We start from the raw sequence: 21895 nt of genomic DNA on the forward strand, positions 1-21895 counted from the left end.
TGACAGGCAGAAGATGTCTCGCGGCCTTGGGTTGGTCCCTGGGTCATAAAAGGAGTCCAGAGTCACATTCCGGCCGGCACCCGTCCAATTCGCGTCTGCTAGGAATTCAATAAGCACCGCAATTGGAAAATTTCACGGCGATGACGGGCTAAGAGACCCGGCTTGGATTGGCAGATGCTATTCGTCTCGATTGACCTTTTCTTTGAAGAGCTATTTTGGTCATGGAAGCCCATCTAAGTGGTGTGTAGTAGGGAACACGACGGTGATTTGATAAACACGCAGTGGATATGCGTTATTCTAAGTATGTGGAAAACGGGCTGGCGGGCTTTTCTTCTTGAAGGAGAGGTTTACCGAACGCGAACACGAGTCGCTCAGGATGGAAAGTGTCCAGAAGGAGAACTGAAGCCACGTGGAAGCGCCTCCTCGTTCGACTTCCCGACGTCGTCTTCTGCTGGTCTCTCAGCGACCACAAGCTGTCAAAGGAATCTCGGGTTTCATCGCGCAAGTGTACGTCTTAGCTCTCGCTCCAGTCCGGAATGCGTCACCGAGTATCCGTAGAAATAGTACTGTCAAAGATGATCAGCAGAAGAAGAAATAAGGGAACAATTAGCTTAGCTGGTGGGGTAGACAATGATACTATCTCCAGCTAAACGAACCCTTAAACTCCGTTCTGCACGTCAGGTCCTGTCGTCCCATCATCGATCGCAAGGTTGGGTCGTCGGTTTAGATGTTTTTCTGCGGCCTCCTGTGCTGGGACGGCATACACGCATGGCTGTCCAGGGGACTGAAGTCCGCTAGCGATTAGGTGCAGTTGGAAGGATGGTTTGCGTTCCATGTCATTTGAGTGTGTGAGTGGATCGACCCCGAATGATCGACTGCGGGTAGCCCGTGCTCGAAGAACTGCTGCGCACAGACCCCCGTTTCTTGTAGCCGACTTATCTCCTTATCGGGCGGGTAGGTACGTGCGTCAAGGCCCAAATTTCGCAACTTCAAGTCGTAGCCACCTCGCGCAGCCGCGGCACACCGAGATCCCGTACCATCCAACCGTTCACTTTCAAGGCAAGATTTGTTGACGCCACAATACGACCAATTCATCCCGGAAAATTCCACAAAGCTGCGCAACTGGCAGTCTACATAATCAGCCAAAATGAGAGCGCTGAACGCCTTCCACGAGTCCCTTCCGTGTACGTTTGTTGATCTCCCGTCCGCCGGGCCTACGCCATCCAGCTAACACCCGACGCCCGCAGACATTGACGACGAGCCCACGCCGGCCGAGCGTGAAGCCGCCGAGTCCCTGATCCGAGCCGAGCTCGCGATCTCTGAGCCAGCTGCTCCGCCAGCCTACAAAGAAGCCTCGTTTTCTCCCCTTATCGAACTCGAGCTCGAGCGCGTCGCGTCGAAACAACCTCTGAAGGTCATCGACCTTGAACGTTACCAGACACAAGAGCCCTTCCCCGAACCAGGGCAACCAAAGACGGCAGAGGACCGCCGGCGCCTGGAGGACTCGCTCCGCAAGGCGTACGTATCGTATGCGTACCTGGACGCTCGAGCCCAGAATCTGGGTCTTCTGGACAAGTATGGCAAGAATGCTTGGCTGATCGGCAACTGGGGTCTTGAGAACGAGCTCAAAGCCCTGGAGCGAGATCTTGCGGAAACGAAACGCCAGATCGATATCCTTACGGTCGCCAGAAGAAGACAGCAAGAAGAGGTCGCAGGCGAGATGAAGGGATTGGAAGAGAATTGGAAAAAGGGTGTCGGAAGAACGTTGGAAACAGAGATCGCCATCGAGCAACTGAGGAGAGAGGTATTGGAGAAGATGAGGGTAAGAGGAGACTGAGATGGTACTATCGCAGACATTGATGTCTCCTCGCTCGCCTCATGATTGACGCCTTTTCCCGCTTCTTTGTAACAACACCTATCCATATCAATGATACCACTGGGATGTTCCATATCCCCTGCGAGTTGTTGTTTAGAATGCTGGATAAAATACTCTTTACTAACAGGTATCTGGACGTCACTAGCCATGCCTTTTAGGAAAGCGAAGGTAGGGATCCACTAACGCCATCATGAATGAACCTTCACATTTATTGTCAACCTTCCCAAAGCCGCAATCCAATCTTCCAAAAACGCAAATTCGCCGCCCTGCCTGCCGTCCGTTCAAGCCGCCTGTAGAGGATCCATTTCCTCAACGCCCGTCTTTACCACCTCGTACTTTGTCCGTCTCAGAATGCCCTCGACGGGGCCAAGAAGCCTCTGGAAGGCCGACTTGCCGAGGCTTGCAACCTTGACATCTGTCGTTGCGACGACACTAGCGGCGCGAGGAGCGTCGTTCAAGAGTGCAAGTTCACCGAAGAAATCTCCCTTGCTGTACTGCTTGACAGCTTCCTTGCTGTCGCCGATGTACGCAGCAGCCTCGCCACTCTCGAGCAAGTAAAAGGAGTGGCCCGGGTCGCCCTCCTTGATGATTGTCTGGCCAGGGGTGTACTTCTGGGTCTCCAGCGCGTCGGCAATCTTGGATCGCTCGTACGGCGTGAGAGACTGCAACAACGGCACCTCCTCGAGGAAGCTCTCGTACATCCGGCGACGGGCAAATGTCGATTCCATGAGAATGCGGCGGAACGTGAGTCTGTCGAGCGCCCACAGGTTGCAACCAGACTCGGCAGAGACAATTGTCGCAGCACGAGGAGCGTTGTACATGAGGGCAAGTTCTCCGAACGAGCCTCCAGCCTGGATGGTTCCGACTTTTTGGCCCATGCCATCGGAGCCGGGTTGCAGAGCTCCACTGCTGTTGATGTAAATGTCGAAGGATCCCTTCTCAACCACGTAGAAGAAATCACCGGCGTCACCTTGGCTAATAACCTGTTGTAGAACGTTAGACCCCGTCTGTGCAACAAACTGACAGCCGTGACCTGCTTACCTTGATACCCTTGGCCGGAATAGGCTTCTCGATCAACGCACCCAAAATCTGGTCACTTTGCTCCTCGTCCAGGTGACTGAACAGAAAGTTGCCACCAATCGCCTTCGTAAGACGATCCAGCTGCTCCTTGTTCTTCTCATGAACTGGAGGAGACCAGTTGTCGTAGCTATCAGCGCTGGGCTTCAGCGACTCTGCAGAGACCGAGGTTCGGCGACCGAAGTTGTACTGGGCAGGATAGCTCTCGGGGTTCGGCGGGCTCCTGAGAGCCGAGGGAGGAGCATCATCTGCACCATCGCCGCCGAAAGGACCGCTGAATGTCATGCCAGCGTTCATACCAAAGTTCGGTGACGTGGGGGAGGTGACGGTATCGTTCTCCTCCTCTTCGATAACACGATGGATGGCGTTACCCCCAGCTGGCGGTGCGTCGCTGGCTCCGCCAAAAGGGTTGGCGAAAGGACTCTTGAACATGTTGGGCGACTATGGGCGGTATGCTCGCACAAGATCTGGTTACGGTTCGTATTCGTCGACGTCTCGTGGGATCTGCTGCGAGAAGGTAGGCAAGTCGGCGCAAAGCTCGAGGCTATGGGGGAATGGAATTGGTAGGATGGTGTTGTTGGAAAACTTGAATGCGTGGTCAGTTTCAGTCTCTGATCTATGAGCGGCACGAGGAATGACAACTGGTTGCCCGGTCCTCTGAGGTCATCAGAGTGATAGACAAAGAATGTTGCGAAATTGGTGGGGTTACTGTGCCCAGTACTTCGTCTTCTGGGTCAGGCTCCAGCAGTAGGGCAGATCACGACTCGCTGGCCACTAGGTCATGAGGAGGTTAAGATGCAAAAGCGAAGATCGGCGTAGAGATGCAATTGGCTGCGAAGAAGTGACTCTGAGTAGTGGCAAGAAGTCCAAAGGCGATGCCATAAGAATACCAGGTTGCGAGTTAAAAGCAGGGAAAGTTGGGCCGGTGACAAGGGGCTTGCTGGAGTTGTAATGCAATATAGCTGGAGAAGACAAGACGACAAAACAGGTGCAAAGAAGATGGGACTGAAACTATGGAGGCTTGGGTGTAGGCTGCGCGATGCTCGAGGGAAGCTCTACTTACTAGAAGAGATAGCAGACGGAGCTACCTACTAGTGGAAGACGGGTAGAATGGGGCGCAAGCTCAACAGCGTCTCGATATAGCTCGGAGGTGTTGAAGCGGGCAGCTATCGTCGACCGGGCCGAGGAAGAGGGACAGACAACAACAGACAGAAGCTGCTCTAGGCGGGAGGCAAAAGGGATGGAATATGGGTTGAGGATCGAAGAGAGGAGGGGAACAATAAGAGAAAGGATGAAGAGAGGTAGAGGTTACGTCGTGGGTCCAGCAACGCAGTGCAGATGGAGGGGATGCGGCTAGTTTGTAATGTAGGTAGGTACGGGGGCATGTACTCTGTACCGAAGGTCGATGGTCGATGGTCGATGGAGGCGTGGCAAGTTGAGGCTTGCTGTTCCTGGGCTCGTTCTGGTGCGAGTCTTCCGGGTGCGAGATGAGACGATGCCACGAGAATATCTCACAAGCGCGTCTTGTCTGGATCGAGGGCAAGTCGCAGAGAACGGGAGGTCGGAAGGTGACAAGAGAATGGAAGATGGAAACACGAAATGGGGGAGTGCAGAAAACGGGAAGGCCAAGGGAAGGAAGCTTTTTGGGTTCAGTTTAGGGATTGCACTGGGATGGGGGGTGAGGTGGGGGGGGGACCACCTTCTTCTCACTGCCAGCAGAGGCACGGAGGCAGGAGACAGGAGACAGGAGGTGAGGTATCAGTACGAATACATTTGTAGGTATGTACCTACATCAGGAGGAGGGTCCTTTGACGCATCCATGTTCGCTGCTTCCAGTCGAACCCAGTAAAAGGGCACAAGCACAAGCACGAGCAACATGGAAGAGACAGAAAAAAAACACGAAAGAGCGGAAGGTGCTCCTTTCCCCCTCTCCTTCCCCTCCACTCCCTCTTTCCACAGTCCCTTTGGCTGTGGGAAGCAGGTGGCATTGGCAGACAGACACCACACAAGGTGCTGCACCTGTACGCTGGTGACGGTGTCGGGTCCAAGCTTTTGAGGGGCCTTGCTGCCCCGGCCGGCCACTCACGGGCGTCGAAGAGTTCTAGAAGGCGCACAGATCGTCTTGTGGCCTTCTGGTGCTTCCCTTCCCTGCAGCCCGAAGTGTCCGGGCTTCAGCTTCAGCTTCCACCTCTTCCAAAGCCGCTTCGGTTGCGATTCTGTGCAGCTCTCAGCGGCGTTTTTGACTGGTCATGCCGGGCCACCCTGGGTCCCTGGTTTCGGCCATGTCATCATGCCCGGAGAGCCTTCCCGTGGAATTTCAGGGCGCTTTCAGTGGGCCTTCCCCGTCTGCCCGCAAATGCCCCTCACTAAATCTCGTCTGTCAGTGGCTCGTTCATTCGATAGCCCGCTGATCAAGTTGGTACGCACCATTCGGGCCTTAGGGTCCCGGCAACCACTGACCCATCCCTTCCCTTGAGCAGCACCTGTCTCGCCTGTCTCGCCTTCCTCTCAGGGAGCGACACCCGCTTTCACTGCATTTCTCTGCCACGCCGCCTTGTCGATTTCATCTCAGACAGCCAAGGGTCTTGTGTACCTTATCCGTACCCAGCCTTGCTCTTTGAGAACCACTTTCTGTTCTCAGGAGTGCCGTTTCAAGCTCATGTCGCTGCTGTCGCCTCTCTCAGATGTCATTACTGAGTCGTCACCTCCGAGTCGGGATTCCCAAAAACACAGTCATGTTTCCTTCGTCTTCCACTTTACCTAATGGTCGACTACTGAGATGTCATGCTTTCGGCCACAAAGTTGCGGCTTCAAGGTATCGCATGCGTCCTGGTATCTACATTGCTGCCGTACCTCTGATAAACATAACAAGCTCCAAGCCGCTCTCTTCCATCCGATACGCCTTGCATCATTCTTTCTGCCAGGTCAAAATTGTCACAATCAAGTAAACGAGATGAAACGTATCACAGATCAACGTTATTAGCAACCCCTTTGAGGCACGTGCCAGAAGATTTCTAGCGTCAGGGCTGGCGTGGTCGAGCGTCCATCGTAATATCGGCGATTCCAGAACGACAGGGCATCTGCAAGGCTTTATTTGAACAACGCAATCATTTCCGACTCTCCCTAAGTATGTGCGCCTTTGAATGAAGCACATGATATCGTGAGATTGCCGGTCGTGATCGCTCACAGATCTATGGGGCGGAATTTGGGTTGTTCCGAGTGGCGCGGGGTATAGCTTACGTTTTGCGCAAAATTTGTGTCAATCTCCGATATGGTGTAGTGGCCAACATGATGCCCTCTCATGACATTGAGAGGTTAGGCATAGCCCCGAGTTCGATTCTCGGTTTCGGAACATTTTTGTCCTATCCCACTTGTCTTTGGTCGTACGACCTGCTTGATATGACGGCGCTTTTCCAATTTTGCCTTTTGCATTGGACATCTCTTCAGTCAGATTACTTCCTACACATCTAAAAAGATGGGATTGCGCGGGTGGGTGGAGTATCCGTTCTATATAAATAGCAGTGACAGGGATATGTGAATCCTCCACTGACAAGCAGCCACCTTCTTGCAATGCGCTCACAATGAAGGGCACTTCATTCCATCTACATATTGTGACCAAAGAAAGACATTTAAATAAATGCAAACATCTCAAAGTATTATCAAGCGTTTTATAGACGCCAAATTCTACTATGATTCTGATATTGAAGGTCCCTTCTCCGTCACACCCGCTTCAGCACGCTAAACAGCTTCAAGGGAGCCTGCATGTGCGCCGTGATGAATAGGAGTGGGCACTCAGCCACAGCGCTAAACCCAAACCGTGCATTGAACTAAATGCCAAGCCACACGGGCTGACTTCAACTGTCTCCTGGAACTGTCCCGTCCTGCGCAACCCGCGTCGTCCGCTACGACATCAACCTACGAACCACCTACTTTCCGACACCAGAATCAATCGCGCGCCTCGAGTGCACGTTTGCCCAAGATGTCCGATCCATCGCAAGGTGTCAACCATGCCGACTCCATCGATTCGCACGATACCGGGAAGAAGGACGAGAAGAAGAAGAGCCGCCGACCAGCCAGTACGTGGAAGCCCCGGAACAACGCCAGAGAAGCCCTCGGTGGACTCGGAAGCGCTGGACTCTCCTTCGCGACGAACTTGGTGCTGATATGGACATTGCGATAGATACGGCGTTTCGACAGCAACGTTTGAAGGCATGGCAGTGAGTCCTCCGACGACTTTGCGATCGCGAATCGCTGCGACGGACATTGGAGTGGTGGCTGACAGTTCAAGGCCGATCCTGACGCCCAAAACGGTCCTCCCTCTCTTCTTCACGATAGGAATCATCTTTGCCCCCATCGGCGGACTTCTTCTGTATGCGAGCGCCAAGGTACGTCCGACAAATATCTTCCCTTGGCCGGGTGGTCGCTGATCAAGAAACGCGATGCAGGTGCAAGAAATCCGAATCGAGTATACCGACTGCATTTCGCAAGCGAAGGAGACCCCCAGCGTGATGGATTCCAAGTACATTTCCACCGCGTTCAAGAGCAACGACCAGACTAAGAACGCCCTGTGGTCTGTGACGGACGTCAACGTCACGACAAGCGGCGGCATCACGTACCCGACGAAGCAGTGCACAATCCAGTTCACCATCCCCGAGAACATGGGACCGCCGGTGTTGTTCTACTATCACCTCACAAACTTCTACCAGAACCACAGACGATACGTTGCTTCGTTTTCCGACAAGCAGTTGAAGGGAGACGCGTTAGATGCTGGCAAGATAGGAAGCTCTAACTGCGATCCTCTTCGGACTGAGACCGTCAACGGGACTGTGAAGCCCATTTACCCCTGTGGTAGGTTGGAAAACTGTCTCGCACCTCCGGAGTTGCATTGTTGACCTTGCGTACTTAGGTCTGATCGCGAACTCTATGTTCAACGACACCTTCACCTCGCCTCGCTTGTTGCAAGATGACATTATATATGAGATGTCCAACAACTCGGGCATCGCTTGGGATTCTGATGCCTCGTTGTACGGAAAGACTGAGTACAAGCCGTCCGACGTTGTGCCCCCGCCAAACTGGAGGGTCCAGTACCCCAGCTACACTGAAGACAACCCGCCGCCCAACCTGGCGCAGTGGCAGGCCTTCCAGGTTTGGATGAGAACCGCCGGGTTGCCAAGCTTCAGCAAGTTGTATCAACGCAATGACGTGGAGGCTATGAAGGAGGGCACCTACGAGGTCAACATCACTGACAGTGAGCACCCCGCAAGGTCAAGTCTCTTTGCAGATCCAGCTGACGAGATGCAGATTTCCCTACTACGGAGTACAAGGGCACTAAGTCTATCGTGCTCTCGACACGCACCATCATGGGTGGCCGCAATCCGTTCCTCGGCATCGCGTACATCGTCGTCGGTGGCATCTGCATTCTCCTTGGAGCCGTCTTCACCATCACCCATCTCATCAGGCCAAGGTAGGCAACCTTCCTCTCTCCTGTTGCCCTGCACATGTGAAGAATAAACTTGCTGACGCCCCACGCAGAAAGCTCGGCGACCACACCTACCTCTCGTGGAACAATGCCCCAGGTTCCAAGGCCGGCCCCAGCACGGCCTCGGCCACTGGTCGCGACTTGCGTCCCGGCGAGGCTTAGAAGGCTCGCGATGAGATGCAGCGCCCCCTCCGTTCCGTGTCCGACGCCACCTCCGCCTCAATGGCACCCAGCATCACCGCATCATCTGTCGGGCAACATCGCATCGTTTCTCCCACGTCATATCTGGCTGGCCGGCTGGCGAGTTGAGTCGAGTCACGGGAACGGCAAACCCGGGTGCGCGCTGCTTTTGTACGGACTGACATGAAATTTGTATGAGTAAAAAAGGGGGGTTCCGGAAGTCCCAGGGACCGTCATCTTGTTTGACACACAGAACACAGAATTCCCGCCCCCCCCTAACCAGCCTCCGACGGCACGGTATTTGATGTTTTTCTTTCTACTAGCAACTCGTCGTCGGGCTTACTGTTTTTAATGGACCGGCCACCGTTTTCCCGTGTGGTCTCTCCTGCGTTCGGGTCATGTTTTTGTTTCGCGGGTTTGCTTTTTGTTCACAATCTGCTAAATAGGCGAGGCGAGGCGAGGTGGGCAACCCTGAATGAGAAGACCAACCGTCATTAGCCTACCATAGGAAAGGAACTCTGGAGTTTGGAGGGAATCGAACTTAGATCGGCATATCAACATTTGAGAAAAAACGACACAATTGTTCCAAGTGATTGATACTTGTGTGTACGTATGTTCCGATGTGATAGGAATGAAACAGATGGTCCGAAACTGGGGAGAAGACCGATCATTCATTCATTCACCTGACAATCTTGAACACCTTTTACCGCTACCAAGGACAAATCATTCATTGACCGACCGGTTGGTGAACTAGCCAGTGATGGGGTCACAGACATTGAGCACTTGGAAACGATACTGAGGGTTCATCGCTAAGTCCTTGATTAATAAGAAAGTTATCTGCCAGATCCCTCTGCAGCTCGCAGACGGCAGATCTGTCGTTGCCAAAACCCCTCTCTCGTCTGAACCCAAGACGCCTACACAATTTTGATACATTGATAGAAGAAACACTGCTCGAAATGGGACTGCTTCTGTTTATATCTGCGGTCCGCCGCCGGTGGAAATCATGCTCCACGATAACGAAGCCGTTTTGCTTAGTGCTTCCTCTTCTTGCGACCGCGACTCTCGTCATCATCGAGGTTGCTCTCGCGATCACGCTTCTTGGCCTTGGCCTCGAGCTCATCCCAGTCTTCGCCCTCGTCCTCGTCGCTCATTTCGGCATCGTCTTCCTCATCGGATACGTTAGAGCCGAAGTCGGAGTCCTCTTCACTAGATTCGGATGCCTCGTCAAGCTCATCGTCATCGAGCTCAAAGACACTCTCGGCGTCCTCTTCATCGCCGCCTTCGTCGTCAGACTCGGCCTGGAGGAACGACCAACCACCGTCAATGAAGAACTGATGGGTATCGGCGGTGACCGTCTTCATGATGGTCGGCCAGTTCAGGTTGAGCGGACCCTCCGAGTACGCAATGTCTGACGAGTCCAGGAACTCCTTGACGTGGTCTAAGAACTCGACGGGAATCGTATTGACGTGGTATGGTGCGCGGGTGAAGTCTTTGAAAACGAAGACAAGATCAAAGTTCTTGAGACCGAATTGCACACGTTCCAAGTGAGCAACTTCAATGTCATCCAACGTGATGACCATGAATGGCGGCTCAACAACTTGGATCAAGCACTCAGTGGTAGGCTGGATGAACACGTTGCTTCGGAACGGCACACCGTGGAAGCCAAGGTCTCGGATGGGCACATCCACCTCGATGCCTTCGTTCTTGCCAGCCTCGGCAATCTTTTGGGCGAAGCCCTGGAACAGACGATCGAGCTCAGCGCGACGACGGCGCTCTTCTTGCTCTTGCTCGAACTCGTCCTCGTCACCGTAGCGGTACTTCCTCTTGCGGTTACCTGTCTCGTCGAATTGGATGTCCGTCGCCTCTCGGTAGAATTGGACATCCTTTGTTTTCTTCTTGTTGGCGACCATGATGGGATCCTTCAGGTGAATGTGGATGATGACAATCAGCTCGTGCTGGCACGGCTGGAAGAAAAGATGGCGGACGTTCGAGAAAAGAATATCGACTCGTTGTTGAGTGCTCAAGGGCGATTGGTAGCGTATACCGTTCTGGTGGATTTCCACCTTTCCAGGAACTCGCTTGCCCTCCATCGCGGGGCGAATGAAGACGTTATCAAGCACGGCCGGGCGACGGTCTGAAGATTCAAGTCAGTATATCGGAAAACGTCCAATGCTGGTTTCAACTTACTTCTTATCTCGACGAGCTTGTCCTGCTCGACAACGTCCTCCAATTCCTTCTTCTCCTGCTCCTTCTTGTTCACATCTCGCTTCATGTTTGAGATCTGGGTAGCGATTTCTTGGTATCGATCGCCATCTGTCGACCTGAAGGTCAAGCTCCTCACGAAGTGCGCTGAGGCATCCTCAAACGGCTGATCATCCTTGCGTCCGACACCTTGACCAGGCGACAAGAAGTTGACACGCAGGAACGACCATTCGCCTTCGTCGCTCTTACTGGCGTTCTTGATAGTGTTGATGTGGAAAGGGACGGGGCGGCCCATGACAGGCAACACAACAGTGTCGTTCCTCGCGTCAACCACGATCTGCAGGTCCCGAACCTTGGGAGGGAATTGGTTGTCGCGCTTGTACGAATCAAAGCGCTTGAACTTCTTCACTTCGGTGCCGTTCTTTCCACTTGTTGACTCGGAAAACCGCGCGAGACCTTCCTTCTGTTTCTTTCCAGCCAACTCCTTCTGATGCTCCCTCCGTTTCTTGTCCGCATCCTCATCAACCTGTGTGGATCTTTCGGATCTCAACCTCGTAGAAGTGATGTTTTTAGTAGCAACAGCACCAACTCGGGAGTCCTTCTTCTCCTTCTTCGGCGTGGGTTGAGCCTCTTCCTCATCCTTGAAGAAAAAGGAATTCGAGTCCGCGTCGATAGGGGTCTCACCAGTGAAAACAACGGCTTCGCTCGACGTAACGCGGATCGTGTCGGTGATCACAAGAGAGTAGATCTTGCTGTTCTTGTCCTGCGGCTGGGGGTTCTCGATATCGCTGAGTCCGGTCGTGATGACAAGCGTCATGCCATCCTTTAGGGTTCGGGAGTTCTTGGCGTTGAGAATCAAGGTAGGATCTCTGTTCTCCAGACCAACGCCCCAGCCCACGTTCTTCAAGAAGTGCTTCTCCAGGTCGGGTTTCTTGGCCTTGATCATGCCAATGGCCTTGCTGTAGACGTCCTTGATGACGACGCCATCGCGTACCTCCTTGAGAATCATATTGTGAACGTTGTAGAGGAGTTTGTAGTTGCTCTCTTGCGACTTGTTCGGATCAACCAGGTATGTGCGGGCAATAGCCGAGCAGTACGATTTGTAGCGCAGGCCCATGGCTGCGACAATGGTGCCAGGGTGAAGAACATCGTCATTGCTCTCCGAGTTCATCTTCAGATCGTACTTGCCGCCACTCTGAACGAGGGGGCCCAGAACCCAATCCAGCTGAGCAGGATCCAGATCCGCGGGGAGTTTGGTCTTGTTGGGCAGCTCGACGGTCTTCCAAAACTTGGTATCGTCGAGTTTTTTGTCAACCTTATCCGCCAGAGCGCTATGCTTGACCTTCTTTTCCTTATCGAGAATGTCCGACATTTCCTCAAGGAAAAAGGGGGTCATCAAGGCAACGCAAGCCTTGGAAGCGGTTCTCATGGCTCGCAGTTCGGTCTCGTCCTTGATCGAAAACGCATGTTGGGAAAGGGCTTGGGAGATATCGACTTCCTCGACATCCTTGCACTGGTCTGCAAAGACTTTCTTCCACTCCTCGATGAAGGGGCCCTTGGAGGTGTCCTTGGCAATGGTACCGACTTTGTTCTGTAGACGTGGTTGTTAGCGGCGATTGATGCCTGGGCGCAATGAGGAAATGACTCACGCCTGCGGACTTGATGGCATCTGCCAACTTGACAAACAGCTTCTCGTTCTCGGCAGCGTCCTTGCCTCGAACGAGGACCTCGAGGGGAAACCGGCCGCCTTTCAGTTGTTCAAGGTGCTTCGCTGCAAAAATGTCAGCCAAACTCGCCACATGCATGCGCACTTGATGAAAGTGCCTTCTCACCTTTCTTTGCCGTTGTCAGGATGTAGATCGTGTCGGCCGTCAGCAGCATCATCGTCGTGGGGAACTCGTAGCCAAGAAGCCAAAACTGTAACAAAAAGTGTCAGTCCATCGTCCCAATTTCTCTGGTCGAGCGCAATCGACCACGTCGCGTCGCAGTTTCCCCCGTCTTGGTGGTTGTGAGCAAGGGAGAGAGGCGACTCACATGCATGGCGTTGTTCTTGTGCAGCTCCGGGACTTCCTCCACCTTGCCCATCATCACGACGATGGACGAGGCGCCATTGAAGACGCCATCCTTGGAGCGCAAGTCATTCTTCCAGGCGCCGGTAAAGCGCGAGAGGCGGTCGTGGAACGCCTTGCTGTCGATTTTGATATCCCCCATCGTCGCTGCGTGATCGAGTGACTGGGCGTGATGGCAGAGAGAAGGGGGTTGGAGACGGAGAGGTTCGCTGCCGGGTCGACGCGAGCAAAAATCCACGCGTAAATGGGTGCAAGGTCCAGGAACTTAAGTGGATCCCTCGCAGCTGCCTACCACGTGACGTGATCGCGTCGCAGCACGCTCAGTACAGAGTAGAGATGCCGGGGTACGCTGACTGTTAGGGGGAAAGCTCGCCCCAGAGGTGCTGAAGGGACCTGCAAAGGCACCTCCAGTTCAGTTTCGGGTCGACGTCAGAGCTCCCGCTCTCTACGAAGATAGATGGGAGTTTGGAGTTGGTAAAACCGACAGCATTTTTATTAATCAGTCAACAAGAGGCAATCGCAACTCAAATTCACAAGAGTTTAAACCCTATTACTTCCCGTCGTCTCTTCAGGTCATATGAGGTAGTCCGCGGTGATTACCACATCTCTAGAACAGACAGGCGGAGGCAAGTGAGGAAGTTAGGTAGGTTATAAGTGTTTTCATCCTTTCTAATATTTTCAAATAAGCTATGTTCCTCTAGTCACAATTTCCCCAACCAAGAATACCACTCATATTCATAGAGCACATCGTAACAATCTTCCACATCCAAAATTACCACTTGATTCTTCTGGATCCTCACGAAGCTAGACTTCTGCACGGGAACTCTCAACCGCCAAAAAACCCGTCCCCATCTCCATACTTCCTGCACGTCACCCCCAAGCACTCTCCACACGAACCCGCAAGGTATTCACAGCGTTCCCACCACCGCTACCGGACCTTAGCCGCCGCCCGGGACAGCATTCAACCGGGCATCCCATCGTGAGGGGGTGGAAGAACGCTCGTCGGCCCGCCCGATTTTCGGGATGTGGAGACGGGACTTACACGCCGGCGCCCATCAACCCCGCCCCCTCCAAACATTTAAGCTTCATGAACCTGGTGCATCCTCACGCTCGAACGTCCTCTCGTGACTTGTTAGTATATATTCTCATAACCCGGGACACAATTTCATGCTATCCTCAAGAGTCTTAAGAATCCCGACTCTGCTCAAAACCCTCCGAACAACAACACCACCATCTAAAGGTTTCAAATCCTCAACACCCCTCAAAATGCGCCTCCCCTACGTCCCGAACCCCCCGCCCACAACGACCCCCGAGGACGCCGCCATCGTCTCTCGGATCCAGGCCCGCCGCGCCCCGCGGCCCCTCCAGGCCCTCGACCTGACCCTCCTGCACGCGCCCCCCGTCGCCGACGGCTGGAACTCCTTCCTGGGCGCCGTGCGCACGCAGACGACCATCGGCGCCGACCTGCGCGAGCTGGCCATCTCGCGCGTCGCCGTCGTCAACAAGGCCTGGTACGAGTGGGGCCACCACGCGCCCCTCGCCGTCGCCGCCGGCGTGTCTGCCGAGGCCATGGACGCCATCAAGACGGAGGCGCCGCTGGAGCTGGGCGCCAGGCCCGAGGTGCTGAGCGAGCAGCAGTGGACCGTCCTTGTGTACTCGGACGAGATGACGAGGAACGTGAGGGTGAAGGACGAGACCTTTGACAAGTTGAAGGGGCTGTTCAACGAGAGGGAGGTTGTCGAGATTACCACGACGGTGAGTTTGATTCGAGGTGTGAGTGAGTTGGATTCCGGGCTGATGAGTGTTACAGGTTGCTTGCTACAACTGTGTGAGCCGGTTCTTGGTGGCTCTCGATGGTAAGCCAACTCTCTGACATCACATTTGGTTTATGTCTAACGAAACCACAGTTGGGGAGAGGAACAGCACTGGTCCTGATGACATGAAGCTTCCTGCTCACTGATGAGATATTACCGGGAGAGTAGATCACCAAATATCACCCAAAGGTAAGTCTTAGTTGAAGGAGGCTTGTAGGTAAAAGATACGGAAAAGCGAAAACTAACTAAAGTGTAGTGTGAAGTAGACCACAATGGCTAAGTGGGCTAACAAGGTTGTGGAAAGGGGTATCTCATCTAAGTGAAGTGGTGTTAATCCTCCCGGGAGCATGAACCAAAAGACAAATAATCCTCCCACCACTTCCATTCTTTTCGGAATCTCCCAAATCACACAAAACCCCTCACGTGCCACCCAATTCTTTTTGAGGTGAACCTGCAACGAAACTGCGCAGATTTGGAACCAAACCAGGCGAATAATGATGCCGAGTTCTATGTTGTGGTGTCATAAAAGCATACCGCTCCCTGGCCGGCGTTGAATGGGAGAAGGCATGATGCTGTTTGTTGTAAATGCATACGTGATATCATAAGTCGTAAAATGCCAATAACCTGGCGTCATAAGTTGATGAATCGGTTCGTGGTTCGTATGACCGTGCCAAACTTGATGGTCAGAGACTCAGCCTGGATTTGGACAGCTCCTCCTCGATAGACCTCTCGATGGAAGTGCGTCGTTTGTGCAGCTTGGGGCTTCTTTGCAACTCCTGGACAACACCCGCCCACCCCATCTTGTGACCTGGAACCGTATCCTCGCGATGGCCGAGAGCCTGGGTGGTCAACCTCCGCAGAGGCGGCTTCTGCCGGATCTCCTCTGTCAGCGCACGCGTCAAGCCTGCCTTCGTTTGGTCCAGAGGCGGCGTGAATGCCAGCGGCGACTTTTCCAGATCTCTCGGTGGTGTCACTGGCATTGTTGGAGGCTTCTCTGGCGTTGCGCTTGCCCTCTCTGCTACGACACCCATATAAACAACGAGGAAGCGCATTCGCACGAGGTCGAGTTTGCGTACTCGGTCCTCGAGGTCGCGGCGCCTGTTCGCCCAGAGTAGGCGATCGATGGTACGAAGGGTGGTAGTGTCGTCGGAGAGGAGCATCGCGTTCATCTGCTCTCGTAGGTCATCGCCACCCTTTTGGATCTCGCGCAGAAGGCGGCCAAGGCGCAGCTTATCCTCGAGGCGCTGAACTTTGGCGACGTCGCGGTCGTAACTCTCGTTCTCCTCGATGGAGAAGTCAACAGCATCGATGAAAGAGGTGATTTCGTTTGGCGCAAGACGGTAAGCCGTGACGTATGTTGTTAGAATCTGTGAGAGGACGACGAGGGAAAGCAGCAGGGCGGTTAAAACCAGGACAATCGTCCACTGGCGCCCCTCGCTTTCGGCCATTTTGGGAGCGTGTGTATGATGTGCGACTGGTGAGACTACGCCGACATTATGCGACAGGATGCGCGGTGGTCAAGAGAAGGGTCTATGTGTGTGAATAGTAGTAGTCTACGACGGCTTTGACAGAGGCAGCGCAGTCAGACGTTATGAATAGGAGAATACGGACGGACACGGAATAAAGTAGGTAGGAGGCGGCAACATTGATGACGATGCAAATTTGTAAACGAAATCGGGGGAGGGAGGGCTTCAAGGGCTTCTCAGTGGTAGGATGGTGAATCAAGACGTCTCCGAGTGTGCTTGTGTGGGCTGGTGCTAGGGTCTGTAATACGCAACGCAACACACCGAGGAGAGGTCCAAATGCTGCGCCGTTTGATAATGCCTCCTCTTTCTTGCTTCTTCTTGCCCCTCCTTCGGTGCGGACTCCCTTGCAGCTCTTCTCGCGACATGCAGCCACTTGGCGACATGAGCCAATGAATGGCGCCGACGACGGTCCCGCCGGGTACCGTTCGTAGGTCGTGGATGCGACGCTCTCACGGTTGGCGCGCTCCCCTGAACCTGCAGGATGGAACGTCAGCTGTCACTGGACAACTTCTGCATCGAGCATGGCTTCCAAGTGGCCCGAACGTGGCTCGAGACCGATCCGACGGGGCCGACCCTCTTCCTGGGACGAAGGCTGAACGTGTGACCAGCAGTAGCAGTCATCGCGGGCCCTTTTTGCGTTTTTTTTTTGCAGCGAACTGTATCCACCACGATGCATGTGTCGGTGGTGAAAGACGAGGCGCACTTTCGCGGAGGGGAAAACTTCGGCCGGAAGGTTGCCTTTGGTGGTGGGACGAAATTCGACGAACGGGGGACGGTTGGGACCTGGAACCCAGCATTTCCTCTGGCGGTGGGAGAAGAACGAGGGGTTCCGTTGTCTGAAGGAGAAATTGCTGATGCAGGCGGTCTGCATCAACGGGACGATGATGGCGGGTTGAACATGCCATCTGTTGGTCAAAAACGCAGTGAAAAGCAGAAAAAGTGTGCAGCAAAGACGAATCATCTGAGCTGGATGCTGGAGACAATGAAGGCAATTTGCCCGGGTCTTTCCTGCCCAGTCGGGCAGTGTCTTGCTGTGGTGGATTACGGTTCCAGGTACCTTACAGCGTGTCTGCGCCAACGTTCTGCCATCCGAACACTAGGTGCGAATGCACGACGATGTCAGAGGCTGCAGATTCCATGCATATTCGTCTTCTAAAGGCACAGGTTTCGGCGCATCGCAGCGACCGCAAGGTCACCCGGGGGCTTTAGTCTCATTGGGTCACCGCTAGGTGCAGCATGCTAGTCAAACCTTCCATAGGTTCTCATCTCTGTCGCCATCTGCAATTGCGACGGATAATTTCAGCGCACTTTGCCCTGTGTATCCATGGATTCCCCTCATTTCAACCTCGCAGGGCAGCAAGCGAGGTAAGGTAGTGTCCCATCATCGGCGGGGAACCTGTCAATTGCCCACCAGCCCACTTTCCCAATTCGGATACGGAAGAAGGATCGCATTTTGTTAAGGTAGGTTAAGGCGACACGCTTCGGCGATGAGCTACAACCTGATATAGGTAGGTAACTGAGATATTGATGATTATTGCGACAGTTGGTCTGAGAAAGTCTGGCTGATTCGGTCAGTTCCAGAACTACCTAAGCTCAACAAACATCCTTGATACACAGGGAGTCCAGGGGTGGATTGTTTGATGGAAGTTGACAAGAATACTCCTCATGGAGCAGTCATTAATTCACATGCCAACATCACAAACACTGAATAGGTCAAGATGAGGTGGACAAATGTATTGTCTGCTACCTGCAGGATAGTTTGAAACTAATTATTTTCTCGTGTTGGGGGGTATCAAATTCCATCGTGTGTCCCGAACTCGTAACCATCGCTAATAGCCATCAGAACGCCATATAGCCCATTGTTTACTGCTTAGCCTCAGCCTGCTTCTGAATGTCGTGCTCAGCGCCGCGCTGCTGAGTCTTGCCAGAATCGTGCATGTTTTGGTAATGCTCCTGGCCGGTCTTGTCGCCGGTCAAACCGGCCACGGCACCGCCGACGGTTCCTTGGACACGGCTGCCAATACCGGATGTGTAGTCGTTGAGCTGGCCCTTCGCCTCCTGCTGCTGACCCTCGAGGTTCTGCTGGCGACCTTGCTGCTTAAGGTTCTGCACAAGTTAGTGGCTACTCGAAACAGGTTGAAGGGTTAGGAAGCCTACCTCAGAGCCAACGAGACCACCGACGGTCTCCTTGGCGGAGCCGACAGTCTGGTTCCAGGAACCGCTGGCACGGTCGGGGTCGTCCTTGGTCACGCCAGAGGCGGTGGCAGTGAAGCCAGGGACCTTGGCAGTAGCGTGAGAAGCATCGTGCTCGACATCAGCCTTGTCCTGCTTAGCCTCGCCCTTCTTCTGGTCACCGGTGTTGCCAGTGATAGAGCCGATGAGGTTCTGGGCAGCGCCAGCAGCAGAGTCGACGTAGGACTTGATGGTGGAAGTGTTGTCGTTGTTGGCAGACATGTTGATGGTAGTTGGTTTGTTGAAAGGAAAGGTTTGATGTGTTTGTAGGTTGGTTGTGACTTTGTTTTGGCCTTGTGAAGAAGTGATGGTGATGTTGTTGGTGAAGAAACGGTCTACAGGCTAAGGGTGGGAAGGGAAACGGTATTTATGTTAGACAATCTCAGTCCCAGCTTTGGCAAGCGGCATGTGAATCTCGTTGGTTTTAGAAGTCGCGATGGCGTTTACCTGCCAAAGCTGAAGATGTGATGTCATTTTGGAGCTGTATCGTACCAAAATGCAGGAGCTACCGTATGGAGGGGGCCAGTGTGGAGGGGAAACGTAAGGAGGGGCGTTCCCCCAGGCGCTCTGGTCGCCCCCATGATGTCATTCGCGACTTCCACACCTGAGGATTTCACCACCAAACGCCATGTTCGCCCCTCCCCAACACCCTTTCGTGCCTGTCTTCCGGAGCACTGAGACGTGTCGCGCTGGCCATGTGAACCCACAAAAGACGTCAAGAGACGTAATAAGGACCATTCTGGATCTTCTCATCGCAAGCCTGCAACCCGTTGAAGGAAAGGCCGATGATGCACCTACCTCCCGCCTTGGCAATGCGATCGATTAAGTGTATCCGGGGCAATCAGACAATCAAATGAGGCAATGGCGCAACGTGTCTGCTTGTACCTGCCTGTGGTCCCAAATGCCTGGATTTCATCGCATTTGTCCTCCGCGCCAGTCCTTGCGATAGTTCGCCACCGTCTCTTCTCTACATGGAGGCCTTCGGCACGTTTACCAACTTAGACGGTATGGATGATATCTGCGTCTACGTAGACTCGTAGGCCGGCAGCTGTCCCCTTGCCTGCATTGGTGCTTTGGCGATTCACCCAACAGAGCATGCTACGCAATGGCACCTTTCAAGTGGACATTTGCCCAAAAGGCATCCCGATTGTCATTCATGCCGAGAAAGTAGGTATGACAGTGTACACGCCAGATTCATCGAGCCTCAGTATCCCGTCCAACCAACGGACTGTCCTGGCCAACTTCTGACCTTCATCATTCGCCCTGATCCCAACTCCAATTTCCCTGAGCTCAAAAACGAAAGGCTTACTGTTAAGGTATCTCAAATGTGGTTTCTTTTAGTACAAGCACCCCAGGTTGGAGGGGTGCGGTGTGGGCGACGCTCTGCGCAGTTCATCCATAAAACGTACACACTCCAAGCGTAAAGGATGTCAGATTAGATGTGTAGTGCTCGTCAATAGCGTGAAATCGTAATTTAGTGCTGGCTCCATTGGATGGTGTTCAGATCGACACCCTCCTGGACCAGCTCCCAAAGGGGGCTGAGCTCACGCAAGAAGTCCACTCTCTCCTTGACGGCCTTCAACACGTAATCGATCTCCTGCTCGGTCGTGAACCGACCGATGCCGAATCTGATACTGCTGTGGGCACTCTCGTCGCTGTTGCCAAGGGCACGAAGGACGTAGCTGGGCTCCAAAGAAGCGGAAGTGCAAGCACTACCAGAGGACAGAGCGATATCCTTCAGAGCCATGAGGAGAGACTCGCCCTCAACATAGGCAAAGGATACGTTAACGCAACCCGGGTAGAAGTGCTTGGGATCGCCGTTCTGAGAAGTGTGCTCCAACGACAGGAGGCCGTTGAGGAGCCGGTCGGACAGGTACTTGATGCGCTTCGAGTCGTACTGTTGCCTCTTGTCAGCTGATGCTTCATAAGGAGTGGATGCAAACAAAGAGCAGTTCATGAAATAGGGTCAGAAAAGTTGCTATTTTTCAACACGGACGTCTTGTCACGGACATTCAGAAAGCCATGCATGTGTAGAGCGAATCATCATCCAAGCGGAGGGGTAAAAGCAAGGGGTTTTTGAGAGGAAAATATTGAACGTACCTCCATCTCCTCGTATGCGATACGGCACGCCTCGCCGAAACCGGCAGCTAGTGGCGGGGCGAGAGTGCCGCTTCGCAAGCCTCGCTCCTGACCACCACCACTGATGATAGGGTCAAGCCTAACTCTGGGGCGACGGCGGACGTAGCAGGCTCCGATACCCTTGGGTCCGTAGATCTTGTGAGACGAAATGGACATCAAGTCAATGTTCATGGCATTGACGTCCATAGGGATCTTGCCGACAGCTTGAGCGGCGTCGGTGTGGAAAAAGGTCTTCTTCGACCGGCAAAGCTTTCCGATCTCCTCAAGCGGCTGAATGACACCAATCTCGTTGTTCACAGCCATGATACTGACAATCGCCGTGTCGGGGCGAATGGCAGCAGCAAGCTCATCCATATCGACCAAGCCAGTGCTCTTGACGGCAAGATATGTGACTTCAAAACCCTCGTCTTGAAGATGCCTGCAGCTGTCGAGAACGCACTTGTGCTCGGTCTGAGTAGTAACGATGTGCTTCTTCTTGCCGGATCTTCCGAAGAATCTCGCGACACCCTTGATGCTCATGTTGTTGCTCTCAGTGGCGCCGCTGGTGAAGATGATCTCCTTGGGGTCGGCGCCGATGAGCTTGGCGATATGTGACCTTGCAGTCTCGACTGCTTCCTCACTCTCCCATCCGTAGGCGTGTGTCCTCGAGTGGGGGTTGCCGTAGATGCCTGTGTAGAAGGGGAGCATGGCATCGAGGACGCGGGGATCGACGGGGGTTGTGGCCTGCATATCGAGGTAAATAGGCCGTTGGCCCTCCTCCATTGTTGTGACCTGCTTCAAAACCTCGGCCATGGGGCTAACCATGACGTTTGGTGAGTCTGGCGACTGAGGGACGACATCGATGAAGTCCTTCTTGTCGAGCTTGATGGCGGTCTCGACATTGACCTGCGCATTATCACGCTTCGTTTCCGAAACATATCTGCGCTGCTGAGATAATCTCTGTGTGGGTGCGACCGCTACCCTGGCCAACGAAGCAATGCCTCGCGAAGGAGCGGCGGAAACTGTTGAGTGTCGGCAAAGGCGACCAGCCTGCCTCAGGGCAGAAGATGTGATACTAGCCATGGTGTTGTTGATGGAGATGGCGTAGGGAAGAAAAGAGTAACGGGCTTCAAGGAGGGGAGAAGAGAAAAAATCCCAGGGCAAAGGCTCGAAGCGGAGGAGCTATTGAATTTTTAATCCGAGCCCGCCTCGGCCGGGGCCCGGGGATAACAACACCTACGCTGTGATTCGTCAGCGAAGCAGACCCCACCGAATGAATGACGAAGTGGACCCCTCTCCCACCGTTCACCTCCAGCATTCGG

General features: G+C 53.7%; 8 protein-coding genes across 8 annotated transcripts; 3 read left to right on the top strand and 5 right to left on the bottom strand.

Annotated features, from left to right (window-relative positions):
• Positions 1-1147: 1147 nt before the first annotated feature.
• CkaCkLH20_00095 (bcas2 family protein) lies at positions 1148-1837 on the top strand (the record flags this gene model as incomplete). Its single annotated transcript, XM_038882815.1, has 2 exons — positions 1148-1184; positions 1248-1837. 2 exons carry the CDS (start codon positions 1148-1150, stop codon positions 1835-1837), a joined length of 627 nt encoding a protein of 208 aa, XP_038751520.1.
• Positions 1838-2157: 320 nt separating this feature from the next.
• CkaCkLH20_00096 (regulatory subunit of protein kinase A) lies at positions 2158-3385 on the bottom strand (the record flags this gene model as incomplete). The annotated part of the gene is made up of 2 exons (XM_038882816.1): positions 2158-2859; positions 2918-3385. The coding sequence occupies 2 exons, from the start codon at positions 3383-3385 to the stop codon at positions 2158-2160; spliced, it is 1170 nt and encodes a 389-aa protein (XP_038751521.1).
• A 3547-nt stretch (positions 3386-6932) lies between these two features.
• On the top strand, positions 6933-8594 carry CkaCkLH20_00097 (LEM3 family/CDC50 family protein; the record flags this gene model as incomplete). Its single annotated transcript, XM_038882817.1, has 7 exons — positions 6933-7029; positions 7134-7170; positions 7242-7338; positions 7399-7801; positions 7860-8201; positions 8255-8417; positions 8486-8594. 7 exons carry the CDS (start codon positions 6933-6935, stop codon positions 8592-8594), a joined length of 1248 nt encoding a protein of 415 aa, XP_038751522.1.
• A 1049-nt stretch (positions 8595-9643) lies between these two features.
• Positions 9644-13025, bottom strand: CkaCkLH20_00098 (transcription elongation complex subunit; the record flags this gene model as incomplete). The annotated part of the gene is made up of 5 exons (XM_038882818.1): positions 9644-10746; positions 10800-12405; positions 12464-12585; positions 12647-12731; positions 12849-13025. The coding sequence occupies 5 exons, from the start codon at positions 13023-13025 to the stop codon at positions 9644-9646; spliced, it is 3093 nt and encodes a 1030-aa protein (XP_038751523.1).
• A 1124-nt stretch (positions 13026-14149) lies between these two features.
• Positions 14150-14843, top strand: CkaCkLH20_00099 (4-carboxymuconolactone decarboxylase family protein; the record flags this gene model as incomplete). The annotated part of the gene is made up of 3 exons (XM_038882819.1): positions 14150-14638; positions 14694-14739; positions 14791-14843. The coding sequence occupies 3 exons, from the start codon at positions 14150-14152 to the stop codon at positions 14841-14843; spliced, it is 588 nt and encodes a 195-aa protein (XP_038751524.1).
• A 537-nt stretch (positions 14844-15380) lies between these two features.
• On the bottom strand, positions 15381-16145 carry CkaCkLH20_00100 (uncharacterized protein; the record flags this gene model as incomplete). The annotated part of the gene is made up of 1 exon (XM_038882820.1): positions 15381-16145. The coding sequence occupies one exon, from the start codon at positions 16143-16145 to the stop codon at positions 15381-15383; it is 765 nt and encodes a 254-aa protein (XP_038751525.1).
• A 1941-nt stretch (positions 16146-18086) lies between these two features.
• CkaCkLH20_00101 (uncharacterized protein) lies at positions 18087-18677 on the bottom strand (the record flags this gene model as incomplete). Its single annotated transcript, XM_038882821.1, has 2 exons — positions 18087-18329; positions 18381-18677. The coding sequence occupies 2 exons, from the start codon at positions 18675-18677 to the stop codon at positions 18087-18089; spliced, it is 540 nt and encodes a 179-aa protein (XP_038751526.1).
• Positions 18678-19929: 1252 nt separating this feature from the next.
• On the bottom strand, positions 19930-21656 carry CkaCkLH20_00102 (uncharacterized protein; the record flags this gene model as incomplete). The annotated part of the gene is made up of 2 exons (XM_038882822.1): positions 19930-20352; positions 20556-21656. 2 exons carry the CDS (start codon positions 21654-21656, stop codon positions 19930-19932), a joined length of 1524 nt encoding a protein of 507 aa, XP_038751527.1.
• Positions 21657-21895: the final 239 nt, after the last annotated feature.

Source organism: Colletotrichum karsti (genome assembly GCF_011947395.1).
Source record: "Colletotrichum karsti strain CkLH20 chromosome Unknown Scaffold1, whole genome shotgun sequence".
NCBI lineage: Eukaryota > Fungi > Ascomycota > Sordariomycetes > Glomerellales > Glomerellaceae > Colletotrichum > Colletotrichum karsti.